The sequence below is a fragment of the Mirounga leonina genome, unplaced genomic scaffold (genome assembly GCF_011800145.1).
Source record: "Mirounga leonina isolate KUSES-001 unplaced genomic scaffold, KU_Mleo_1.0 Mir_167, whole genome shotgun sequence".
NCBI lineage: Eukaryota > Metazoa > Chordata > Mammalia > Carnivora > Phocidae > Mirounga > Mirounga leonina.
In genome coordinates, this window is record NW_023270422.1 from 1,169,677 (window position 1) to 1,189,779 (window position 20,103).

The 20,103-nt window shown below is 37.9% G+C and overlaps 1 protein-coding gene across 2 annotated transcripts in view; it reads left to right on the forward strand.

Annotated features, from left to right (window-relative positions):
- The first annotated feature begins 240 nt into the window (after nucleotides 1-240).
- VAPA (VAMP associated protein A) overlaps nucleotides 241-20,103 on the forward strand; it is a 49,476-nt gene continuing 29,613 nt past the window's right edge. For both annotated transcript variants that reach the window (XM_035013809.1, XM_035013810.1), the window contains exon 1: nucleotides 241-552. In XM_035013809.1, the coding sequence (XP_034869700.1) occupies nucleotides 474-552 (79 nt within the window). In that variant the 5' untranslated portion in view covers nucleotides 241-473. The remainder of the gene's footprint in view (nucleotides 553-20,103) is intronic.

A 20,103-nucleotide genomic window follows, 5' to 3' on the forward strand; every position in this document is an offset into this window, starting at 1 on the left:
TGCGCCCTTCTGCCTTGCGGTGCGCACCGCATCGGTGCCACGGAGTTTCGCTCCGCCCTCTGTCCACGCCCGTTCCCTTGACAGCTTGAGTTCCGAGCGGCCGCGAGGCCCGGAACGCGCAGGCGCAGCAGCCGGCGCAGCGCAGGGCAGGACTCGAGGGCGGGACGAGCGCTAGGGGCTCCCGGCCGCCGGGGCGCGCACGTAGGCACGCAGAGGCCGTCACGTGGGGTGCCGAGGATCGCAGTGCGCGTGGCCGCGGCGGCTGGTGTGGGGTTGAGTCAGTTGTGAGTCCCAGAGCTGCTGACCCAGCGAGCGGCCCAGTGGCCCGGCCACAAAGCGGCAGGCGTCGGGGGTTCGGGAGCCGTGAGCTGGCCCCATCATAGAGCTCGGCCGAGCCGGCGCCGCCGTCATCCCCCGTCCCCAGCCAGCAAACCGCCGCCGCGGGCGCGCCCCCGCTCTGCGCTGTCTCTCCGATGGCGTCCGCCTCCGGGGCCATGGCGAAGCACGAGCAGATCCTGGTCCTCGACCCGCCCACAGACCTCAAATTCAAAGGTAGGCAGGCAGAGGGCAGCTGCCCGGGTGGGGCGGGCGGACGGCGTGATTTAGGGTGGGTGGGGGGGTCGAGGGAAGGTCGGCGGCGGGCCGCGAGTGAGCGTCCCCTCCCCCACGCCCCGGCACTTTGCATTCTCCGGCGGCGCCCCGCTCCGGCCCTCGGCCTGCCTGCCCCGCGCCCGGCCCGCTCCCTCCCGCCCTCGCCCGCTCGCGGCTCGATGCGCGCGCCGGCCGGGGCGAGGCGGAGGGGCCCGGCCCTGGCGCCGCCGCCGCGGCCGCCATCTTGCGGTCCCGCGGGGGCGCCTCCCGGGTGCTGCCCGCGCTGCTGCCCGCGCCTGGCAGTCGTCCTTGGCCCCCGAGGGCCGTCGGGCGTTGTCTGGGAGGGTGTGGGTGGGCGGTGACCTTACAGAGTGCGCTCGGATCTGCGGCGGGAAGGGGGGCCTGGGGGTGGCGCAAGTGCGTCGGTCTCCGGAGTCGGCTGTCAGCGTCGGTGGGAGGCAAGGCGAGGCGGTTGTGCGGCGGCCCTGGACTCGGGTCCTAGAGAGAACCACCCCTCGGCCTTGAGCAGGGGCTGGGCGGAGCCGGCCCTCGCAGAGGGGGTTGCTGTCTACCTTTTTACCTTGTTTAGAATTTGGCTGTCAGGTCCGAGGAGCGCTAGGGAGGCGGAGAAGCCCATGAAGTCCTCTGGTTATGACTTACCCGGTTGTGTTGGCAGAGACCCAAGCGCGTGCGGGCAGGAAAGCTATGCGTCAACCCGGGAATTGATAGTAGTAGGTTAATAGTCGACGTCTTCCTGGTCCTCCAGTATGACATTTCAGCTCACCTTTCGCGTAGGGCGGACCTGGCCTTTGCTCTTGTTTCGTCTTTGGCTTAGCTCTTTTGCTGCGGAATCTTCAGCGTTGGGGACTTTTTGCCTTTACGTTTGCGGGTTATGAGAAGGCTGACGAGGTGTCACTCCGCTCTGGAGCGCCCTTGGTATACTTACACTTCGTAGCAATGCTTGTGATAAATTATTAGTCCGATTTGGTGATTCCTCAGGAATACTGAAGGGCTCTTTGGCTCATTTGGTTGTCATTATGTAGGGTACTTTAGGGAAGAGAGTGAAACTGGCTTTTTAGGAATACCGAAAACGTGTGGAGATCCAAAATGGAAAGCAGATTCCTTCCTGTCTTCATTTAAAGTGTAAAGTGAATCGCCTTTTGGAAGGTTCATTATCTTGTATTTCAATTTCAGCAGTTATGATGAGAGCAGTTTTTGTGAAATGTGTAACTATTTCAAGTGCTTAAAACAAATTAAATCTTTTATTGTTGTACAAGATCGAGTCCAAAGGAAAAAACAATTGTTTTCCATAGGCAACGTTTTAAATAGTTTTAGGAATTTTAAAATATTGTTTTCTGGTATTGTGAGAGTAATATTGTATAGCTCCTTTGTTTTGCAAGCTTTTTAGTACATTTGCAAATTTCTTTGGAGTGAGCTGCTTGTTCAGTAAGGATTTGGTTTTAAGACAACTCAAATATTTTGAGGGGCACTAAGTGTATTTTATTGTAACAAATTTATGTGTGTGGCATTTCACATAGTTTTATCTGAAAGAAAAAATCACCTTTGGGGAATCATGAAATTGCCTTAGATAGCCATTATCTTTGGTCGGAGGAATTTAATGTAACCCCTATAATGGGGTGTGTTCTCTTGAGAAGTTAAAAGAACTTTTGCTTTTACTTTTTGACAGGTTGAGTTTACAGAGGAAATTTCCTCTACTGGATAACCGTATTGCCGTTAGGGACTTAGAAGCCTTTAAAACCAGTTTTAGGCCAGGATATGTGTGCAGAATTTGAAGCTTTCTCCCTAGAAAAGTTGTAACGTTGCCATAGTAAGAGACTAATAATAGTGGAGAAGCAAGCTAAAAAAACAACTCAACCCTACACAGTAACATTCCTATGTTTCACTTATTTTAGGTATTGAAGAGTTATTAGTCATGATTATAGAACAGGTTTTTCTTGTGTTATACATGAATGTAATTCACAAGGACCATTTTTAAAAGTTTGGATATCAATAACCACTTTTTTTAAATTATTTATTTATTTATTTATTTTAAAGATTTTATTTATTTATTTGAGACAGAATGAGAGAGAGAGCACATGAGAGGGGGGAGGGTCAGAGGGAGAAGCAGGTTCCCCGCCAAGCAGGGAGCCCGATGCGGGACTCGATCCCAGGACTCCAGGATCATGACCTGAGCTGAAGGCAGTCGCTTAACCAACTGAGCCACCCAGGCGCCCTCAAAAACTACGTTTTAAAATTGACTTCAAAAAAAAGTATTTCATTGAAAAATTTAGAGAGACGTATTCAGTTTACTTATTCAGTGAACACTTATTGAAAGCTTTGTGCCATCCCTATATTTAATTAAGATTATTCAGCTGAGTAATTCAGCAGTAATCAGTTTATATTTGGGGATTCAGTGCTAAACAAGGTGGAGGAAAAGATTTACAGTTTGTAGTTTCATGGGGAAAGCACCCAGTAAAACAGTGAAACATGTTAGGTTTTATCTTTGCCCTCAAGGAACTCAAAGACTAGTGAGGGAGACCTAAAAGGCATGTAGGTGCTATAATAGAGGCAGAACGGCTATGAAGAAAGAACCCACCCGCCCAAGTTTCTTGGAAGAGACTAATTTTCATTTGGGGGGTGAGGGAAAAGGATTGGGCAAGGGAATGGTGGTTTACTCAACCACTGATGTAAAAGAACATGTGGCTTATAACTTAATGGTTTGCTGTGTGCTTCTGTTCTAGGGTGGGATAATGGGGAGGATTGGGAAACAGGAGGGGTAGGATGAATTAGGAGAGGTGACCTTTGGTGTCATTTGATTCCTTCCTTAATGTTATTTTTCTAGTCAAAGGTAAATAATTTCCTTTGATGGAAACCTCTCTGTATTCCAACGCACAGTTCACCACTAAGTGAGGAGACTCATTTCAAATCCACAGTCTCCTTATGCTTAGTTTGATGATGATGATAATGATATAAAGTCATTTCATTCTGACTTGCCCTAAATCACCTGTAATTTTTAGTTTAAATCTGTTAAAGGATAGTTTTCAAAATTCTCTTATCTTTCAGTAGGCTTATTTAAATTCTTTTGAACTCAACATTTGACTAAGATGGTTTCTCCGAGAGTGACTCATTTAATCATTCTGAGAATAGGTAGTGAATTTTTCTGTCATATGCATAACAATCATCTTGATAGAATTATCAGCACTTTGCATAATTATGGAGAAACATATCAGTTTAATACATCTTTATAAATACCTGTTTTACTAAAAATTTTTGTTTTATATAATTGTCAACATACGAAGATTCTTTTATAATGGTGTAATGAATTCTGAGGTAGTTCTTCTGTTGCTTTAGTAAAGAAAAAGAGGTAGATCTTTTCAAATTCTGTTTAAGCCATGGCAGTAATTTGACCTAGAATTCAGATTTGGAATTTGATATTATATCTGAGAGATGATTTTTTTGTCATTATATTTTATTATTATTAATTTTTTCCAATTGTATTATACAATTTATTTGTATTATACAATTCGTTTTTCCTTCCTATTAGTTGGAAGAAATTTAGAAAATGCTTAAATTGTGAACGTATTCTTCCTCCTAATAATCAGAGAAAGGAGAGTAGACTAAAACTATTGTGTTGAAGGTGGCCCATAACAGTATCAAGCCAATAAAGAAAATTAAGCTCTCTGAGGAACCAAGAAACTGTGATGTGTCCGCCAGAGCATCTTTGAATAGCAGCATGTTACTAAGAAGTACAAGTGAGGATGTGGAGTTCTTCTACTCTTGGCACATTTTTAGGTCTTTCAGATCAGCTCCTGTTTCACAGTGGCTTCATCAGATTCCTGGGGCGCCCCCCCCCCCCCCCCCGCCTTTCCTGGGCCACAGACATCTTATTCATTCCTTAAAAGCTTTGGAGTAGCTCTTGATTGTCCCCTGGATAAAAGTCCGATTTTATTTATTTATATATTTTTTAGTATGGCATTTAAGCCCTTCCATGATGTGCTGTCTCCTCTTGTAACACCTCTTTATCTGCACACATCCATACTTTCCCCCTGCGAAAGAAAAACCTTTCTCATATCCAAGCTTGTTCTGTTTTGTTGGTTAAGGTAAAATCCCTGACTCATACTTAGACCATGTTGCCTCAGGTATTTTCCCTCTCATGTTTTCAACCAGTGGCTTCTTCCTTTAAACATATAAATACACATAAATCTTTCATTTTAAAAACAAATAAGCAAACAGAATACTCTTTGACTCCCAACTCCTTTTGGTATATGTCCCTCTCTGTCCCTCATTTCCTTTGCAGTTAGACTTCTTAGAAAAATTGTCCCAGGGCGCCTGGGTGGCTCAGTTGGTTAAGCGACTGCCTTTGGCTCAGGTCATGATCCTGGAGTCCCGGGATCGAGTCCCACATCGGGCTCCCTGCTCGGCGGGGGGTCTGCTTCTCCCTCTGACCCTCCCCCCTCTCATGTACTCTCTCTCTCTCTCATTCTCTCTGTCGCAAATAAATAAATAAAATCTTAAAAAAAAAAAATTGTCCCTGTTCACTGTCCAGTTTCTCACTGTCCACTGTAGTACTACTTTTGTTCTCACTGCTTATTGATTGCTGATTGAATTGGTCATTTCCATTTCTTATCTCTTTGGCACTTGACATTATTAACAATTTCTCTTTTTAAAAATTCAGTTCTTTTGATTTCTGTGTTATTGTCTTCTAATTCTCTTCTTTGCTCTCTTTATTGTCTCATTTGTGGGCTTTTTGTTAATTGCTAATGTTTCTGAGATTCTGATTTGGTTTTATCTCAACTTTCCTTGTTCAGTCTCATTGTTTTGATGATTTTCTCTTCTTTGCTCTCTCTTTGCACATGTTGGTTCACACCCAGATTTGTATTTTAATTGAGACTTTACAGTAGTCAGTTCTAGAATTGCTTATTGATTGTCTGGATTTGAATTTTAATTTAGGCTTTTTGGGGACGAGGGCAGAAGGAGAGAGAGAATCTTAAGCAGGCTAGGAGCCCTACACAATGCTTGATTTCACAACCCTGAGATGATGACCTGAGCCAAAATCAGGAGTCCGACGCTTAACTGTTTGAGCCACCCAGGCACTCCTTAACTCAGAGTTAGGAATGGTGGTGCTGTCAGACTCAGTATATCCCACATGGGTTTTTTACAACCCAAGCCTACTTGTCTTCCCATATTTTTAATTTTCTGGTGGCATCGTGGTTACTTATACCAGAAATATTCTGTATATCTACTAATTAAAATCTGTTTTTCTACATCCCATAGATAACTCTTGAATCTCTTTTAAAACAACTGTACTTTTAAATTTATTCATTTTAATTCATTTAATTATACAATAAAGATTTGAGTTTCTGCTATATGTAACAAGTGTTGAATAAATGTTAGAACTACAGTTCTGAATAAAACAGAATCTTTTATTCATGAGGCAATTCTAATGGGAGAGATAGACACCAATCAGGTAATCAGAAGAAGGAACTGTAGCTATGAAAAGGTGTGTAGTGCTATGAAAATGTAAAATAGGAGACTTTGATCTGGACAGGGAAGACACAATTGGACTAAGATTTTCTAAGAATGAGAAGTTTTCCTGGGTGAAGAAAGGAAAATGCAGTAGGAGCTGCATGTATTTGTAAAGATCCTGTGGCAGAAGGAAACATGAAACATTTAAATGTTGCTAAACATGTTAAAGTAACATCTCCTGAGTGTGGTGTTGGTTTGTAGGTTGAGTAAGGAGTTTTGTTTTTATTCTAACCCATTGAGGGATTTAAAGTGGGGGGAATGGTAGAGGAAGAGGGAATGGAGTGATAATCACATATGTATTTAAAAAAAAAAAACATAATTCTGGTAACAACATGAGGTAATATAGGGGGGAGATAGAGATGAATTAGGCAGTTGTTTTGGTCCAGGCAAGAAGTGACAACTTGGTCTGAGGTATTGGAGATGTATGTAGAGGGTCAAGCCAGTGAGACTTGGTGGTCTATTAGATATGCTTATGCAGAGTAGAGGTATCTTGGATGTCTCTAACATTTCTGGCTTACATACTGGAGGAATGGTGGTGCTGTGCACTGAGCTAAAAAAAAGAAACACTGGGTATTTGAATGAGGACCACATGTGTTTTACTTGGGGTGTGTGGGAGTGGTAGGAGGAGGATCCTGATCTCACTAGGTATGTTACATGTGTTTAGGTCCTTTCGAGATAATGAATGAAAAGGTAACTAGTAGGTTTTGGTTTTATGGATGTGTTACTGAGGGAGGGGTCTGGACTTTGGATAATTACTTTATTTCGGGTGATTATCTCTTGTCTTTTTTCTACTAGTCTATAGACAGGCCTGCGTTTCACTAGTGCCCCCCTCTCTCAAGCCTGTCTTCCAAACTGCTGCTAGAACTACCCTTTGTAAAATGCAAACCTGATATTATTTAAAGAACCTGGCACGTTTTCCCATTATGTAGATGAGAAAGTCCAAAATCCAATGCCTACCTCTTCATTTCTCTTCATAGCTCTGGTTACATGAAACCATTTTCCCAAACACTTTAAGCTGTTGCAAGACTTTGCACAGGCTCTGTCCAGAATAATGTTCTCCCTCATATCTGTCAAGTAGTCTCCAGTTCAAGAATCCCTTCATTTGTGAATCTTTGACTTTTGCAGTCCACGTTGGTCACCACCTTCCTTCTTAAGGCCATTATTGAAGCTTGTGCTTATCTGTAATACCATATCAGCACTTAACCACATTACATAGTATTTATGCTTATATATTTTTTCTCTCCCAAACTGTAGGGTTAGCTACTTGAGGATATACTTGTTTATTTTATTTTTACATCCATGGTAACAAGATCTGGCATGGATGATTGCCCAATAAACGTTGATTGCGTTGATAGGACTCCGATGATTTCTCCTATAATTCCGTGGTTTTCATCTTGGATCTCTTTTCAGTGGGGTTTTTCATCTTTCTTTGCAGGTAGTTGTGTTTTCAAATTTTTTTTTTAGTTCCAAAAAAGGGATAGTAGGGTATTTTGTTAAAAGCTGCCTAACCATAGATAAGTTTTTTTCATCTTTGTGCTTCACCTTTTTTCCTTTGTGAAGTGTGAAGCAGGACTAGGTGATTTCCTGGATGTTGTTCTGGCCCTAAAGGTTTTGAATATGTGTGACAGCTGAGAACAAAAAAAACCAGGATATTTCTTTAAGTGGGCAAATATATATAAAGAATTGGGAAAACTGGGTTTGTTCTTGGAGTTTGGTATTTTGTGATTGTTAGTATTGGTAATTTTTTTTGTTGGTTTCTTATATTAGTTACCTTTTAGTTTCCTTTATGTAAGACTTTCCTTCACCATGCAGAGATGTTCTGTGAGGAGAGTCTGTTAGCAAGCACCCTTTTATTTTCTCAGAGGCACTTCCTGCCCTCTATTTTTCTTGTGCTTTTGGATCTTAATCTTAGCGGACTGCCTGTCAGAGGAGAAGGTGGTTAATGTTAATATAGGATGAATCTTACTTTTTTCTTCAACCTTAAAAAGTTGTTTTCAAAGAAGATTAAATGTAAGAGGAGCGCTATTATTTGCAAAAGCTTGTTTTTTTTTTTTAACTGAAATGTGACTCAAATTACTAGATAAAAGGTTTAAAACTTCTTATGAAAGATTTCAAATATTCATAAAAGTATTGTAATGAACCTTTATACTTAAATCTAATAATTCATATACTTAAATTTAATAATTATAGCATTTTATCATGTTTGTTTATATTTTCTATGTTTGCTGCTGTTTTAAAATAGATTCTGGATATCAAACATTTCAAACCTAAATCCTTGAGCTTGCTTTTCTAATAAACAAAGGGACATTTTCTTTACATAATTATAATGTCATTATCTTAAAACCAAAAAGAAGTATTTAATATCATCTAATACTTAATCTATTGAAATTTTCCTAATTATACTTCTGTTCAGTCTTCTGTGTATTGCATTTGGTTGTCATGTATCCAGGTCTTAATTTTAAACACTGCCTCTCCCACCTCTTATTTTTTCTTTTTACCATACTATTTACTTGTTAGGAAGATCAGATTGTTGTTCTAATATTCTAGATATTCTAGATATTCTGAAATGTGTTTCCTGTAAATTTGGATTTAGATTTGAAGGCTTGATTAGATTTAGGTTTCAGTATTTATTGGTAAAAATACTTCATGGATGGAATTCTGTCACATCAGGTATAGACTGTCTGGTTATCCCAGTTTTAGTGATGCTGATTTGTGGTAACAGCCTTCATCGAAAAGTTGCATAGATATGAGCCTGTTTCTGGTAATATGTGCAAGAAAAAAGGTTGGAAAGAAAATGTTAACAGTTAGCTCTGCTTTAGGGTTCGGGTGTCTTTTGTTTTTATATTTTTACTTTTCTGTGTTTTCCAGGACTCCACATTGAACATGCGTTGCTTTTTATAAGAGAGGAAAACTTATTTTGTTATTAGTCTTGATACCTTTGGAAGATTAGATCCCAAAGTCTTCATTTGTTCTTCCTGTATTACTTCCTTTTATTTTTAATTAGTAATTTAAGTCTTTTGCAGTCTGAGGTCTTATTTTTTTAAATAATTGGTCAAGTTATAGGACGGTAAATAGAAAACAGGTCTAATGTTTGCAACCTTCCAGTAACAGTTCACAAATCGAGTTATATAAAGACAAACAGAAGACCATGTGCATGTGAAAGTAAATCTAATTTATAGTCTCCCACAATAATTTACAAATCGTAACTGTATAAATGTGTTGTTTCTTTGAGCTCTTACTATGGGCATCAGTTGATGTTCTCTTGTGAGAAGTGTGAGAAGTGAGACTAACATTTTATTTCTCTGAGAATGGCTCCTGCAGATAAATTTTTAGGATCCCTCTTCCCCCAGTGTTGATTGGTTCAGTGGTGAGCACCTAACCCAAGGCCAGCCAATATATATATATGCTGATGACTGACCAGCCAGAATTTGGATGCCACCCCTTTAAAAAGCACATTTATAGGTAGATGATAGGTTAGATCTTTAAAGTAGGCTGATTTTTGCCATGTGTAAGCAGAAGCAACTAGTTGAGAGAGAAGAGGGGGAGAAAAGCTGGCTAGAGATCTTGTAGTCCCAGGAATTACTTTCTCTTGAATGAAGCCTCTTTTTTTTTTTTTTTTAAAGATTTATTTTATTTATTTATTTATTTTTAAGATTTCATTTATTTGACAGAGAATGAGAGAGAGAGAGAGAAGCGCGTGTGCACAAGTAGGCAGAGCGGCAGGCAGAGGGAGAGGGAGAAGCAGGCTCCCCGCTGAGCAGGGAGCCCAATGCAAGGGATCGATTCCAGGCCCCTGGGATCATGACCTGAGCTGAAGGCAGCCGCTTCACTGACTGAGCCACCCAGGCGCCCCTTATTTATTTTAGAGAGCAAGCGAGAGAGCATGTGTGTGAGTTGGGGGAGGGTCAGAGGGAGAGAATCTCAAGCAGACTCCCTGCTGAGCGGGGCATCAACGCTGCCAGGCTTGATCCCTCCATCCATGAGATATGACCTAAGCCGAAACCAAGAGTCGGACAGCTCAACCTAACCACCCAGGTGCCCTGCAGCCTCTTGTTTTAAGGCCAGCTATACCTCATTTCCTGTGTCATTGAGACTCCTTATATCTTTATAATAAATTCTTAAGTATGGTTTTGCTCTTCATAATAAGTTCGTTGCTTAAACAAGATTGGACTTCATAATTTGTGAAAATATATTCAACTTTGATTGTCACACATTTCACCTTATGAAAGTAATCTAGATTAATGTCTTAAGTTTTTATGGAAAAAAATCCACATAGATATTTTTGATCACTTACTCGTCATTAATATACCATAGTTTGCTTAGCTGCTTTTTGCTGGCATTTGGAATGTTCTCTATAACTAGAGTAATCATGAACATTTTGTACTATTTTCAAAATCCAGATTTAAATGAATGAGTTTAGTTAATGTGTATTTTAGCTTTTTAAGGATTCAGTTACTATTTTAAAAAATAGAGATGTTAATTAAAAAAAATTGTTAACATGAGAGGACTTTAAAATACTTAGCTTGCAGTATAATTTGATAGGTTTCTTATGGGCCTACATTTTGACAGCTTTTATTTTGTAGCTGTGTACTTTCATATGTATCCATCCACACACATATATCCATTTATACGTATTTACTTTAGTACTTGGATAATCTGATGTGAATTGGAGTGACTGCCATACCTTTAAAGGTATAGGGTATCTTTGTTCCTGTTTAGTTTTTTTCTCTCTAAAACCAAATTTACTTTTATAACATTGGGGAAGATGAATCACTTGATCTTGTTTTCTGAGTACTGTTCCCACTGCCAAAAACTTCACTGACAATAAAATCCTCAGAAGATGTGTTTTTCTGAATTTCTTTAGTCTCCCCCCCCAGCATTTTGCAAATAAAAGGCTTTATGAACAAATTAAGCTAATAGGTATACATGTTTAAAAGTCTTTCTGATCATAAAATTCTCGACACTTAAGCATGGAATGCTTAATGTAGTGAATTGAAAAAAGATGGAAAAGTGTAAAGCAAATAAAATTACTCAATGTTACCATCTAGAAATAGCGACTGCTAACATTTGATGTATTTTTATGTTTTCTGTGTATAATTCTACACACTTATTTCCTGTATTTTTGTTAATATTATTGTGATCATTTTCTCATGTTATGAATATTTTGCTTCTGATCTAACAAGTTTTAGATCTGTAAATGGTGCTAAAAACTTTTATTTCCATTTCTCCCCAAATATCCATTTTCCATTTATTTCCTACCATCCTACTTATCTAGATTTTAAAAAGTTATCTAAACTCTTAAGATTTGGAGCACCTCTCTTTTAATAAAGATGTTAAGTATCAGGCATCCTTCATGTTTAGCCTTGAATGGAAATGTTCTCTTTCAAATAGTTTTTTAAGTGTGTGTACATCTTATTTTTCTTTAGTAGAAGGTTACACAATGGAAGGGTGTAATTTATATAAAGTTACAAATCAAAATGTTCTATTTCTCTGAAAAGACAATTTATTGTTCATTCTCTCCCTCATGTTTTCAACACTGTCACTGGGATTGTTTAGGTCAGAGTGAGCAGCCTGTGCATCAAAAGGTCTGAAAAAGCACTTCTAAAATGTTTACAATAACTTTATACAAAATGTTAATAAAGCTGTGGAAATTTAGGATTGAATTATCTGCCATCTTGTCATAGAATAGAAGATATTCTTTAATTAAAGCCATAAGCAAGTGAAGTTGATCATAATGTCACCTAATTTTAGAGCCCAAAGGAGCTTTGGAGGTCATTCTGTCTATTGCCCCTAAAATGCATGGGGTTAGACTGCCCCGGAGAAGTCAAGTGATTTGCTCAGGGTCACTCACCTAGCTAATGGTTTTAGATTTGAAGCCTCTAATTCAGCAAACTACTTTATAGTTTTTACAAAAGTCATAGGACACCATCAGTAACAGAAACTAGCTCCCCCCTCCACCCCGCCCCAGGCTTCCAAAGGAATGAAGAAAATAGATGTTTTGACTTTTGACTGAGGTGCTTTTCCAGGTGAAGGTAATGGATGAGTATTTATATGATCAAACCACTACATTATTTGAAAGCGGCACGGAAGAAATAAGACAGGGTTCCTGCCTATCGGTAACTTTTAACTATGACTTTAAGCCCCATTCTAGATGGGAAAAACTGTATTTGGTTTTTTTTTGAATGACGACACACTACTGTATTGAGGGATTTTGGTGATTTTTCTTCTACATTTTCATCTACATTCATATTTTCATAATTAATGTTAGTGAAATTTTATAACAAGATATGTTTAGTATTTTTAAAACCTTGAATTGACTTTATTTTTCAGAAAGTAGTACTCTATTTGTACAGATATATTTACACAATATAGTAGTTATTCACTACCTGCTTTGCCAGGGATTTTTTTTTTTTTTTAAAGATTTTATTTATTTATTTGAGACAGAATGAGAGAGAGAGAGAGAGAGCACATGAGTGGGGGGAGGGTCAGAGGGAGAAGCAGACTCCCTGCCGAGCAGGGAGCCCGATGCGGGACTCGATCCAGGGACTCCAGGATCATGACCTGAGCCGAAGGCAGTCGCTTAACCAACTGAGCCACCCAGGCGCCCTTTGCCAGGGATTTTTATAGTTGCTGGGGTACAGTAGAAAACAGAACAAAGACCCAGTCTTCATGGACCTTACATTCAAGTCTGAGATTTCAGTGTATTTGGAAAAAATAAAAATAAAAAACACAAATAAATTAAGGTGACTTCATTTTTAAAAATTCTAATGAAAATGTTTTAGGGCTTTTTTGGATGTAAAACATATTTTCTACTGTTTATGATACTTATTTCAGGAAATATTTAGTTGGCCTGTGTATGGGACCAAGGGAAATACAATATCCATTTAAAAGTCTTTTTCATATATTAATGATTTATTGCACTTTCATGGCTTATTGCTGTAGAAATCTACCTGGAATGCTTATAAATTAGGAAACAACTGTAGCTAGGTAGTTTGCATAAAATACATACAGAATTTATGAGAATTCAAGCTCTGGAGTCACACTCATTTGACTTCCCCACTTTCCACTACATGGTAGTTTATGACCTAGGACAAGTGTTTTAACTTCTGAGTCTGAGTTGACTTATCTGTAAAAAGGGATAATAAAGTGTCTACCTCGTAGGCTTGTTATGAGGGACATAATTCATGCAAAGTTCTTGATACACAGTGCCCAATAAAAGCTAGCTGTTAAGAAAACTTGTTTTAGCACTATTTTTACTATTACTACTACTGCCTTGCTGCTACTATTGTGGAGAATCTTAGTAGATATTCTGTATACTATATTGTGTATACTCCACGTGCTTAATTGTTTTAACATGACTTGTATTCAGCAGTGTAATCTTCATGTAACTGGAGAACTGTATAATCAGTGATATAGCTGTTAATTTGCTAAAACTTGTGGAAACATTGAAGTGTAGTCATCACCTGCTTTGCTACAGCTACATTATTTATGTATTTGAGCTGAGCATCCAGTCTTCCTCTTTAGGATTTTTACTGTTCTGTTTCAATAAAGGTAGGATGAAGGAGTAAAAATGTAATCACTTAAATGACTTAAGACCCTAGAGTTACAGCATTTGAAACAAAGCATGCATATTTCTGATATTTTTTATTTTGTTACATGTTAATTAAAAAGAATCCACGTGACTCTTCAACCATACTTCCAGTGCTGTTTAGCCAGCAAATAGTATTAAGCAGCTACTATGATTTACAGTCTGTGTTAATTACTCCAGTTCATTCAGGAGTGAATTGGCTGCTGCTTCTTAGGGAGCTTATAGTTTAGTTGGATGAGACAAGACATGTACATAATAAAGTAAGCGAGAAGTGCAATGAGAGAGGTATAGATTATGTGCTTTGTGAATTGTGTGGCCAGCCATGTTTCTCCTCCAGTGCTTTGGTTCATTGCAGTGTCTGCTGTTAATTAAATTACTCAGAGGTCACTAACTGAGTCTGTTCCTCATAGCCAAGAACTCAGAAAGACGTTGTTAAGAACTGAAGGGTCTGAAAATTGAGCATACTACAATTTTATGAATATTGGTAGAAGATATGAGATTCCTGGGTGTAGAGACAAAGAACTTTATTATTCATGACAGTGCGTGTAACATGAGCTTCATATTTGTATTGACTTCCTTTGCCCCCTCAAAAGGCAACATACAGGGTTTCAGTTCAGGCAGATGCTACTCACATAGTGGGTTTGCATCATAGCTGAGAAGCCCTTGAGTGTAGGGAATCTGAGTCTTTGCTAATGTGCTGCATGGAAACTTAATCTGACTTTTTTTTCCTAGAGGAAGACCTTATCTTTATTATACAGGACAGTAAAAAGCCTGCTCTCTCCTCAGGAGGGAGGCATTGTTTTCCAAGACTGTTCACTCTTTAAATACATCCTTGACAAGATAATCTGGATGAAAGCCCCCAGTGCCTCCACACTGAAAACATGCAGAAATGCTAGAGACCTGTAGAGAACTATCTCCCAATTGGCCTGGGAGTAGCTAGCCTAAATGGATGTCTCAGAGTTCATGAATTAATGTTCATGTACATTGCCTGTTTATTCTTAAGCTGCATCTCAGAGGCCTTTTTTATTTCTTAAATGCTCTATGCTATATACTACTGCTTATCCTGAATTAAAATTTGATTCTCTTTAGAGTAAGCAAATATTGAACTCAGATTGAGGTGTTTAGGAGTGGGTGTACTGATGTCTTCAACTTACTTTGCATCAAAAATAAGATGGATGGACAGAGAGATGGATAAATAGGTTGATAGTCTCAAATACAACAAAATGTTAATTGTCAAATCTAGGTGATGGATAGATGATTGTTTACAATGATTTCAATTTCTTTGTATGAAAATTTGCAATAAAATGTTGGGGGAAAAGCCAAGCCAATTGCTCTCTTCTATTCTCTCCCCCAACTCAGTTTTCTTTGCAACTAAACTCACCTTGGCATTTTCAAGAAAACTTCATTGGCAATTCTTATCAAAATGTAGATGGTTGACAACATTTAAAAAATTTGTTTAGTCAGAGTGTCTATTTTGGCCGTTTTAAGCATAATGGGCTTCTTTTTAAAATTGGGGATTTGGAGAATAAGGGTCCCACTTGTAAAAGGAAATCATTGTTCTGCATGCTAGCATTTTAGGTATACAGCCTGAGTATAAAGGGCATTTCATGCAGGAAAAATATTTTTAGGTAAAGGAGGCAGACCAGTTCCACTTGACATATCCTTCTTGGTGAGCTGCCCTAAACTTTTACTACCTTTTTGACATTTTAGGTTGCAGGTCTTTTCAAATTTAATGTCCAGACTTTTTTTTTTTTTACAAGGCCATATTTGTGTCTGTTACATTTCTGATTTTTAGAATTTGGGGCAGGGCATAGGATTTTGGCTTACTGGCAATAGCAATGGTAGTTGGAATTAGGACACAATACTTAATGACAGGAAATGTTATGGCTGCTTAAAAGTGAGACTAAAGGAGGAAACAACCCATGTAATTATAAAAGGTAGGGTTATTTTGATAAGTTTTTTTTTTTTCAGTTGATGACTACAAGTAAGTGTAACCTGTATCATATGGAATTTTGTTTTATATGAAATACTATTATATATAAACAGTGAAATTTCATCTCTAACCTAGGAAGTATGTATGAAATGGTAGCTGTGATTGGTGACTAGTATACTATTAGGTAATCTTAAAATGGATATTTTCAGTGATTGTTTCTAAATGTTAAACCAAGCATTTACATTAGACAACTGACAGGATTTTCCTCAACTAGAGGGATGAAGTTTTAGAAGTCCTCAAAAAGTACATTTTTTATGTGAATTGCTTCAGATGTTTACTTTCTCCTCAAAATTGCTTTTCACTTTTTTTTTTTCAGGTTTTTTTTTTTAAGCATACATCAAGAATCAGCTTTTCTAAAAAAATTGTTTTGCATAAATGAAAAATATGTACGGTTTATAGAATTACCAAAAAGTTAAATACCCATGTAATCACTGCCTAGGACAAGAACTAGAACTTGGCTAATCATTCTGAAAACCTTCTTTGTACCCTCCCAGTTACTATCTTTCCTCGCATAGTTGATCCCTATACCGTATGGTAATCTTTCACTTGTTTTTCTTAATGGTTTAACAACCAGGGCTTTGCAAAGGGTAAGTTTTCAGTTAGTCAAGCAGGAGATTACAGATATAATGCAGTGGTTTTTAACTCTATTGTACAGGATACCCCATTTTTATATTTTGTATTCTTTAATGCCCACTTTATCATATCAAAATAAAATTCATGTATAATATTGCCTACCAGCATACAAATTTAAAATTTTAATATACTGTCCTAATTATAACATAAAGGAGAAGAAAAAAGGAAATTTATAATGAAATAAGCATTTCAGTGTAAATATTTGGGCATGGCTGTGACAAGAGGGAATGAAGTAGCCAGATATTTGTAACCTTCCTAATGACAAGTAAGTTTGGATTTAGGAGAACACAAGTTATCTGAATAGGGCTGACTGGTTTTCTTTAACATTTTGAAATAAGAGCAAAATAAGAAAATTTATGCATATGGGTAGAATTGTGTGTGTCACCTACAAATGTCTGCTGATAACAAGTGTGTTGGGTGATTCAAGTATCATGAGTGGCATTGCTGTTGATAATTGTAATGGTAAACTTAACCTTTTCAAGTTTTGGAGGAAAGAAAACAGATTTTTCCTTTTTACACACTAGATATATTTCTGGAAAAGAGATTTTCACCAGTATGAATTTCTGGGAGGGGTATTTGAAAATTCCATAGGATGAGGGCATGATACTTCTTTGTATGGGACTGCCCAGGTATTGCAGAATGTCTAACACCTTGTTCATTCTTCTTCTCTCCCCCCCTCATCCCCCCCCAGTAGCATCACTCACTCAGTCCTAATGTCAGGCAGAAATACCTGTGAGGGGTTACACCCTTGGATTTAGGATTTGGTTGTGGTGCTTTTCAATAAATTATATAACTTTTCCTCTATTTTTGAGGGTCTGTAAAGGTAGATTTCACTGGGTCTTTTTAACCTGGAGGATTCAGAGATCTATGATACGGTAGCCTTTTTTGTTGTTGTTGTTATAATTTATTACTACTTATTCTTATTAAGCGCTAGCTTAATACTGCAGAAAATTTCAAATCACCTTTTGACAACCCATTCTTCCCTTTCCCACCCAGATTCTTGATAAAGAGCTCTTAAAGTGAAGACACATTCTTTTCTCTCTTCTGTATATAACTTCGTCAAATAGAGGCAAAGAACTATGTACATCTTGCTGTAAAATGCTGCCCATGGCTATGGAAACAGTGTTTGCCCAGGTTCCTTTTATTGTCCAGGTCCTGAAAGACTCTTGTTTATGAATTTTCTCTTCACAAAGCCTGCACTCCCCCCCACCTGCCCTAACCTCTCTATCTCACCCTTACCCCCCCCCCAAATTCCATGTAAATTTTTTGTGAATATTTGTGTGTTATTTTGCGGTATGGTATATAGCTTTCATCAGATTCTCAAGGGGTTCTCTGACCACAAAAGTGGATCAGATGTTTCTCTCCCTGATTTCTTATAACAATTAAATATGGTTATTCTTATTTTTTTATTTTAATCTGGTTATTCTTATGCTAGCGTTCATCATTACGTGCTGAGTTTCCATTTTAACCTGGAAAATGGGCTCAGACTCTGAGCTGTCTGCTGGGAGAGCAACCCTTGCTGAGATGCTCAGGTAGAGGGACACAGTGGAGCAGAAAATTTCAAATTCAGATGTTAGTCGGGCTTATTTATTTGTTAGGTGTGTAATTTCACATTTTACTGATAAGGTTAATATATTCAGTTAACAACTTTGCTTTAAATTGTTGGGCTTTTTTCTTTAGACCTATTACCTTCATCTTTAGATAGTTTGCATTTTTGTGTCACAACCACAATCTATTATTAAAGATATATAAGCTCTCTCAGGCAATATACATTTTAAGTACTGTTTTAGAATTCATATGTTGATGGAATTTGACACATGGTCGTTTTCTAAATCACTTAAAAGTCTGTTATTTTACCTTATCTTGGAAAATTAGTATTTTCCTCTAAAATTGAGGTGATTTTAAAAATTGAATTTAAAAAATCTTACGTATGTTATAAAAAGGATTGTTCAAAATTAAAGTTTTGTGAAAAGTTTCTTTTGTCATGTTACTAAGAAATTTTTTTTTTTTTAAAGATTTCATTTATTTGATAGAGCGAGAGGGAACAGTAGAGAGAGAGGGAGAAGCAGGTTCCCTGCCAAGCAGGGAGCCCGATGCGGGGCTCAATCCCAGGACCCTGGGATCATGACCTGAGCCGAAGGCAGACGCTTAACACACTCAGGCGCCCCACTAAGAAATTGTTTTTATCCATGCTTGCTGCTAATGCTAGAGTCCTAGTTGAAATAGTCCTATAAAAATTTACACATTCTCAGATATCTGTAGTAATTTATGAATTTTGAGAATGTTAAGAAATGGAATCTTTTAAGACTCCCAGTTTCATCAGTAGTTTAAAATAGGTCTGTAGCCAATGATATTGTGGGTTCAAGTGCAAAATGGACAGATTGCAATATTCCTCTTTACCTTATGGTGGAGTTGTTAATTAGCTGCTTGTTGAAAAATGGAAGCATTTGGTATTGAAGTAGAGGGGGTAAAATAATACACAAATTGAGTGAGTAATATTACCATATAATTAAAGCAATCTGTTCAGAAGATTATACTTTGTATATATACTTAAAAAAACCACATGCATACCTGTTGATTTAAATAGCTATTTTTCATTAATTTTTTTGTAGCTGTTTCACTGTCTTTGTTTTCTACTGATGTTTTCTCATTTCTGTCTTCTCCCTCTTAAGAGTTCCAAATTTTGTTAGAAAATATTTTACAACTTAAATTTTAAGTGTAAGGTAAGATCATTTCATTCCTTAGGACTTGAAATAATGACCTCTTAATGGCCTTAACTTTGAAGTCTGTTTTCCTCTGGTTGCATTAGGCAGATCTGTTTGTTTTCATCTCCTGCACTCTTCCTAATGCCTCTCTTTATTTGGCTGTATTTGTTGTTCCCCTTCAAATCTTTGTCTTAGATGATTTTCCAATATTCAACTAAATGGGAAACTATCTGGTAGAGTTGAATTTTCTCAGTCTGGGCTCTATACTATAAGGTTTGCTTATAGACATGCTTATTTTTATTTATTTAAATAGTCTCTGTAGTGGTTGTCTTTGATTTCACCCTTTTTGCTTTTTAAAAAATACAACTTTTCGACTGATTGCTTTGAAAGCCATCTAAAACTGCTTTTGGGTTAGTTAGGAGTGTGTAGTTAATGCTTCCTCTTGGGACATACTTTTTATCTTTTGTGCCCAAAGTAAAAGGTATTCATTTTATTGTCTAAATTAATTTACATAATGTCTTACAGGCTTCTCTTCAGCCAAGATAAAAAATGGCTATAATCTTTCTTTTATCCTCTTTTTAAAAAAATGAGGTTATACTAGTTTAGGACTAACTTAATTCAGGTAGAAGTAGATTACCTTTCTGGATTCTTTGTTCTGTAATCTCACATTTGGGTGTATCACCAAAGTTTAGAAACTTTGTATCTAGAGCATTTGAGGTAGTGCTCTTAATAAACACTTAACAAATATGTGAGTGAATGAACGAATGAGTGAATGAATCAAACCTAATTGAGGTGTGAAGCAAGAACACTATTGTGTAGTATCTTTAGATGTAGAGATTTTTGCAGTTTGGTTGGTAAAATGGATTTGAAGACTGGCACTGGTTTGCAGACCACTGGAAAAAATCTAATCTTTTCAATAATGTGGTAAGAGTACACTATAAGAATATAATTGTGGGCTTATTTCATAAATCAGAACTTTCAAAATACTTTTTATTTGATAGAAATAATACATGTTCATATAGAAATTTTGTGAAATAGAGTAAGGAATGAAGAAGAAAATAAATTTG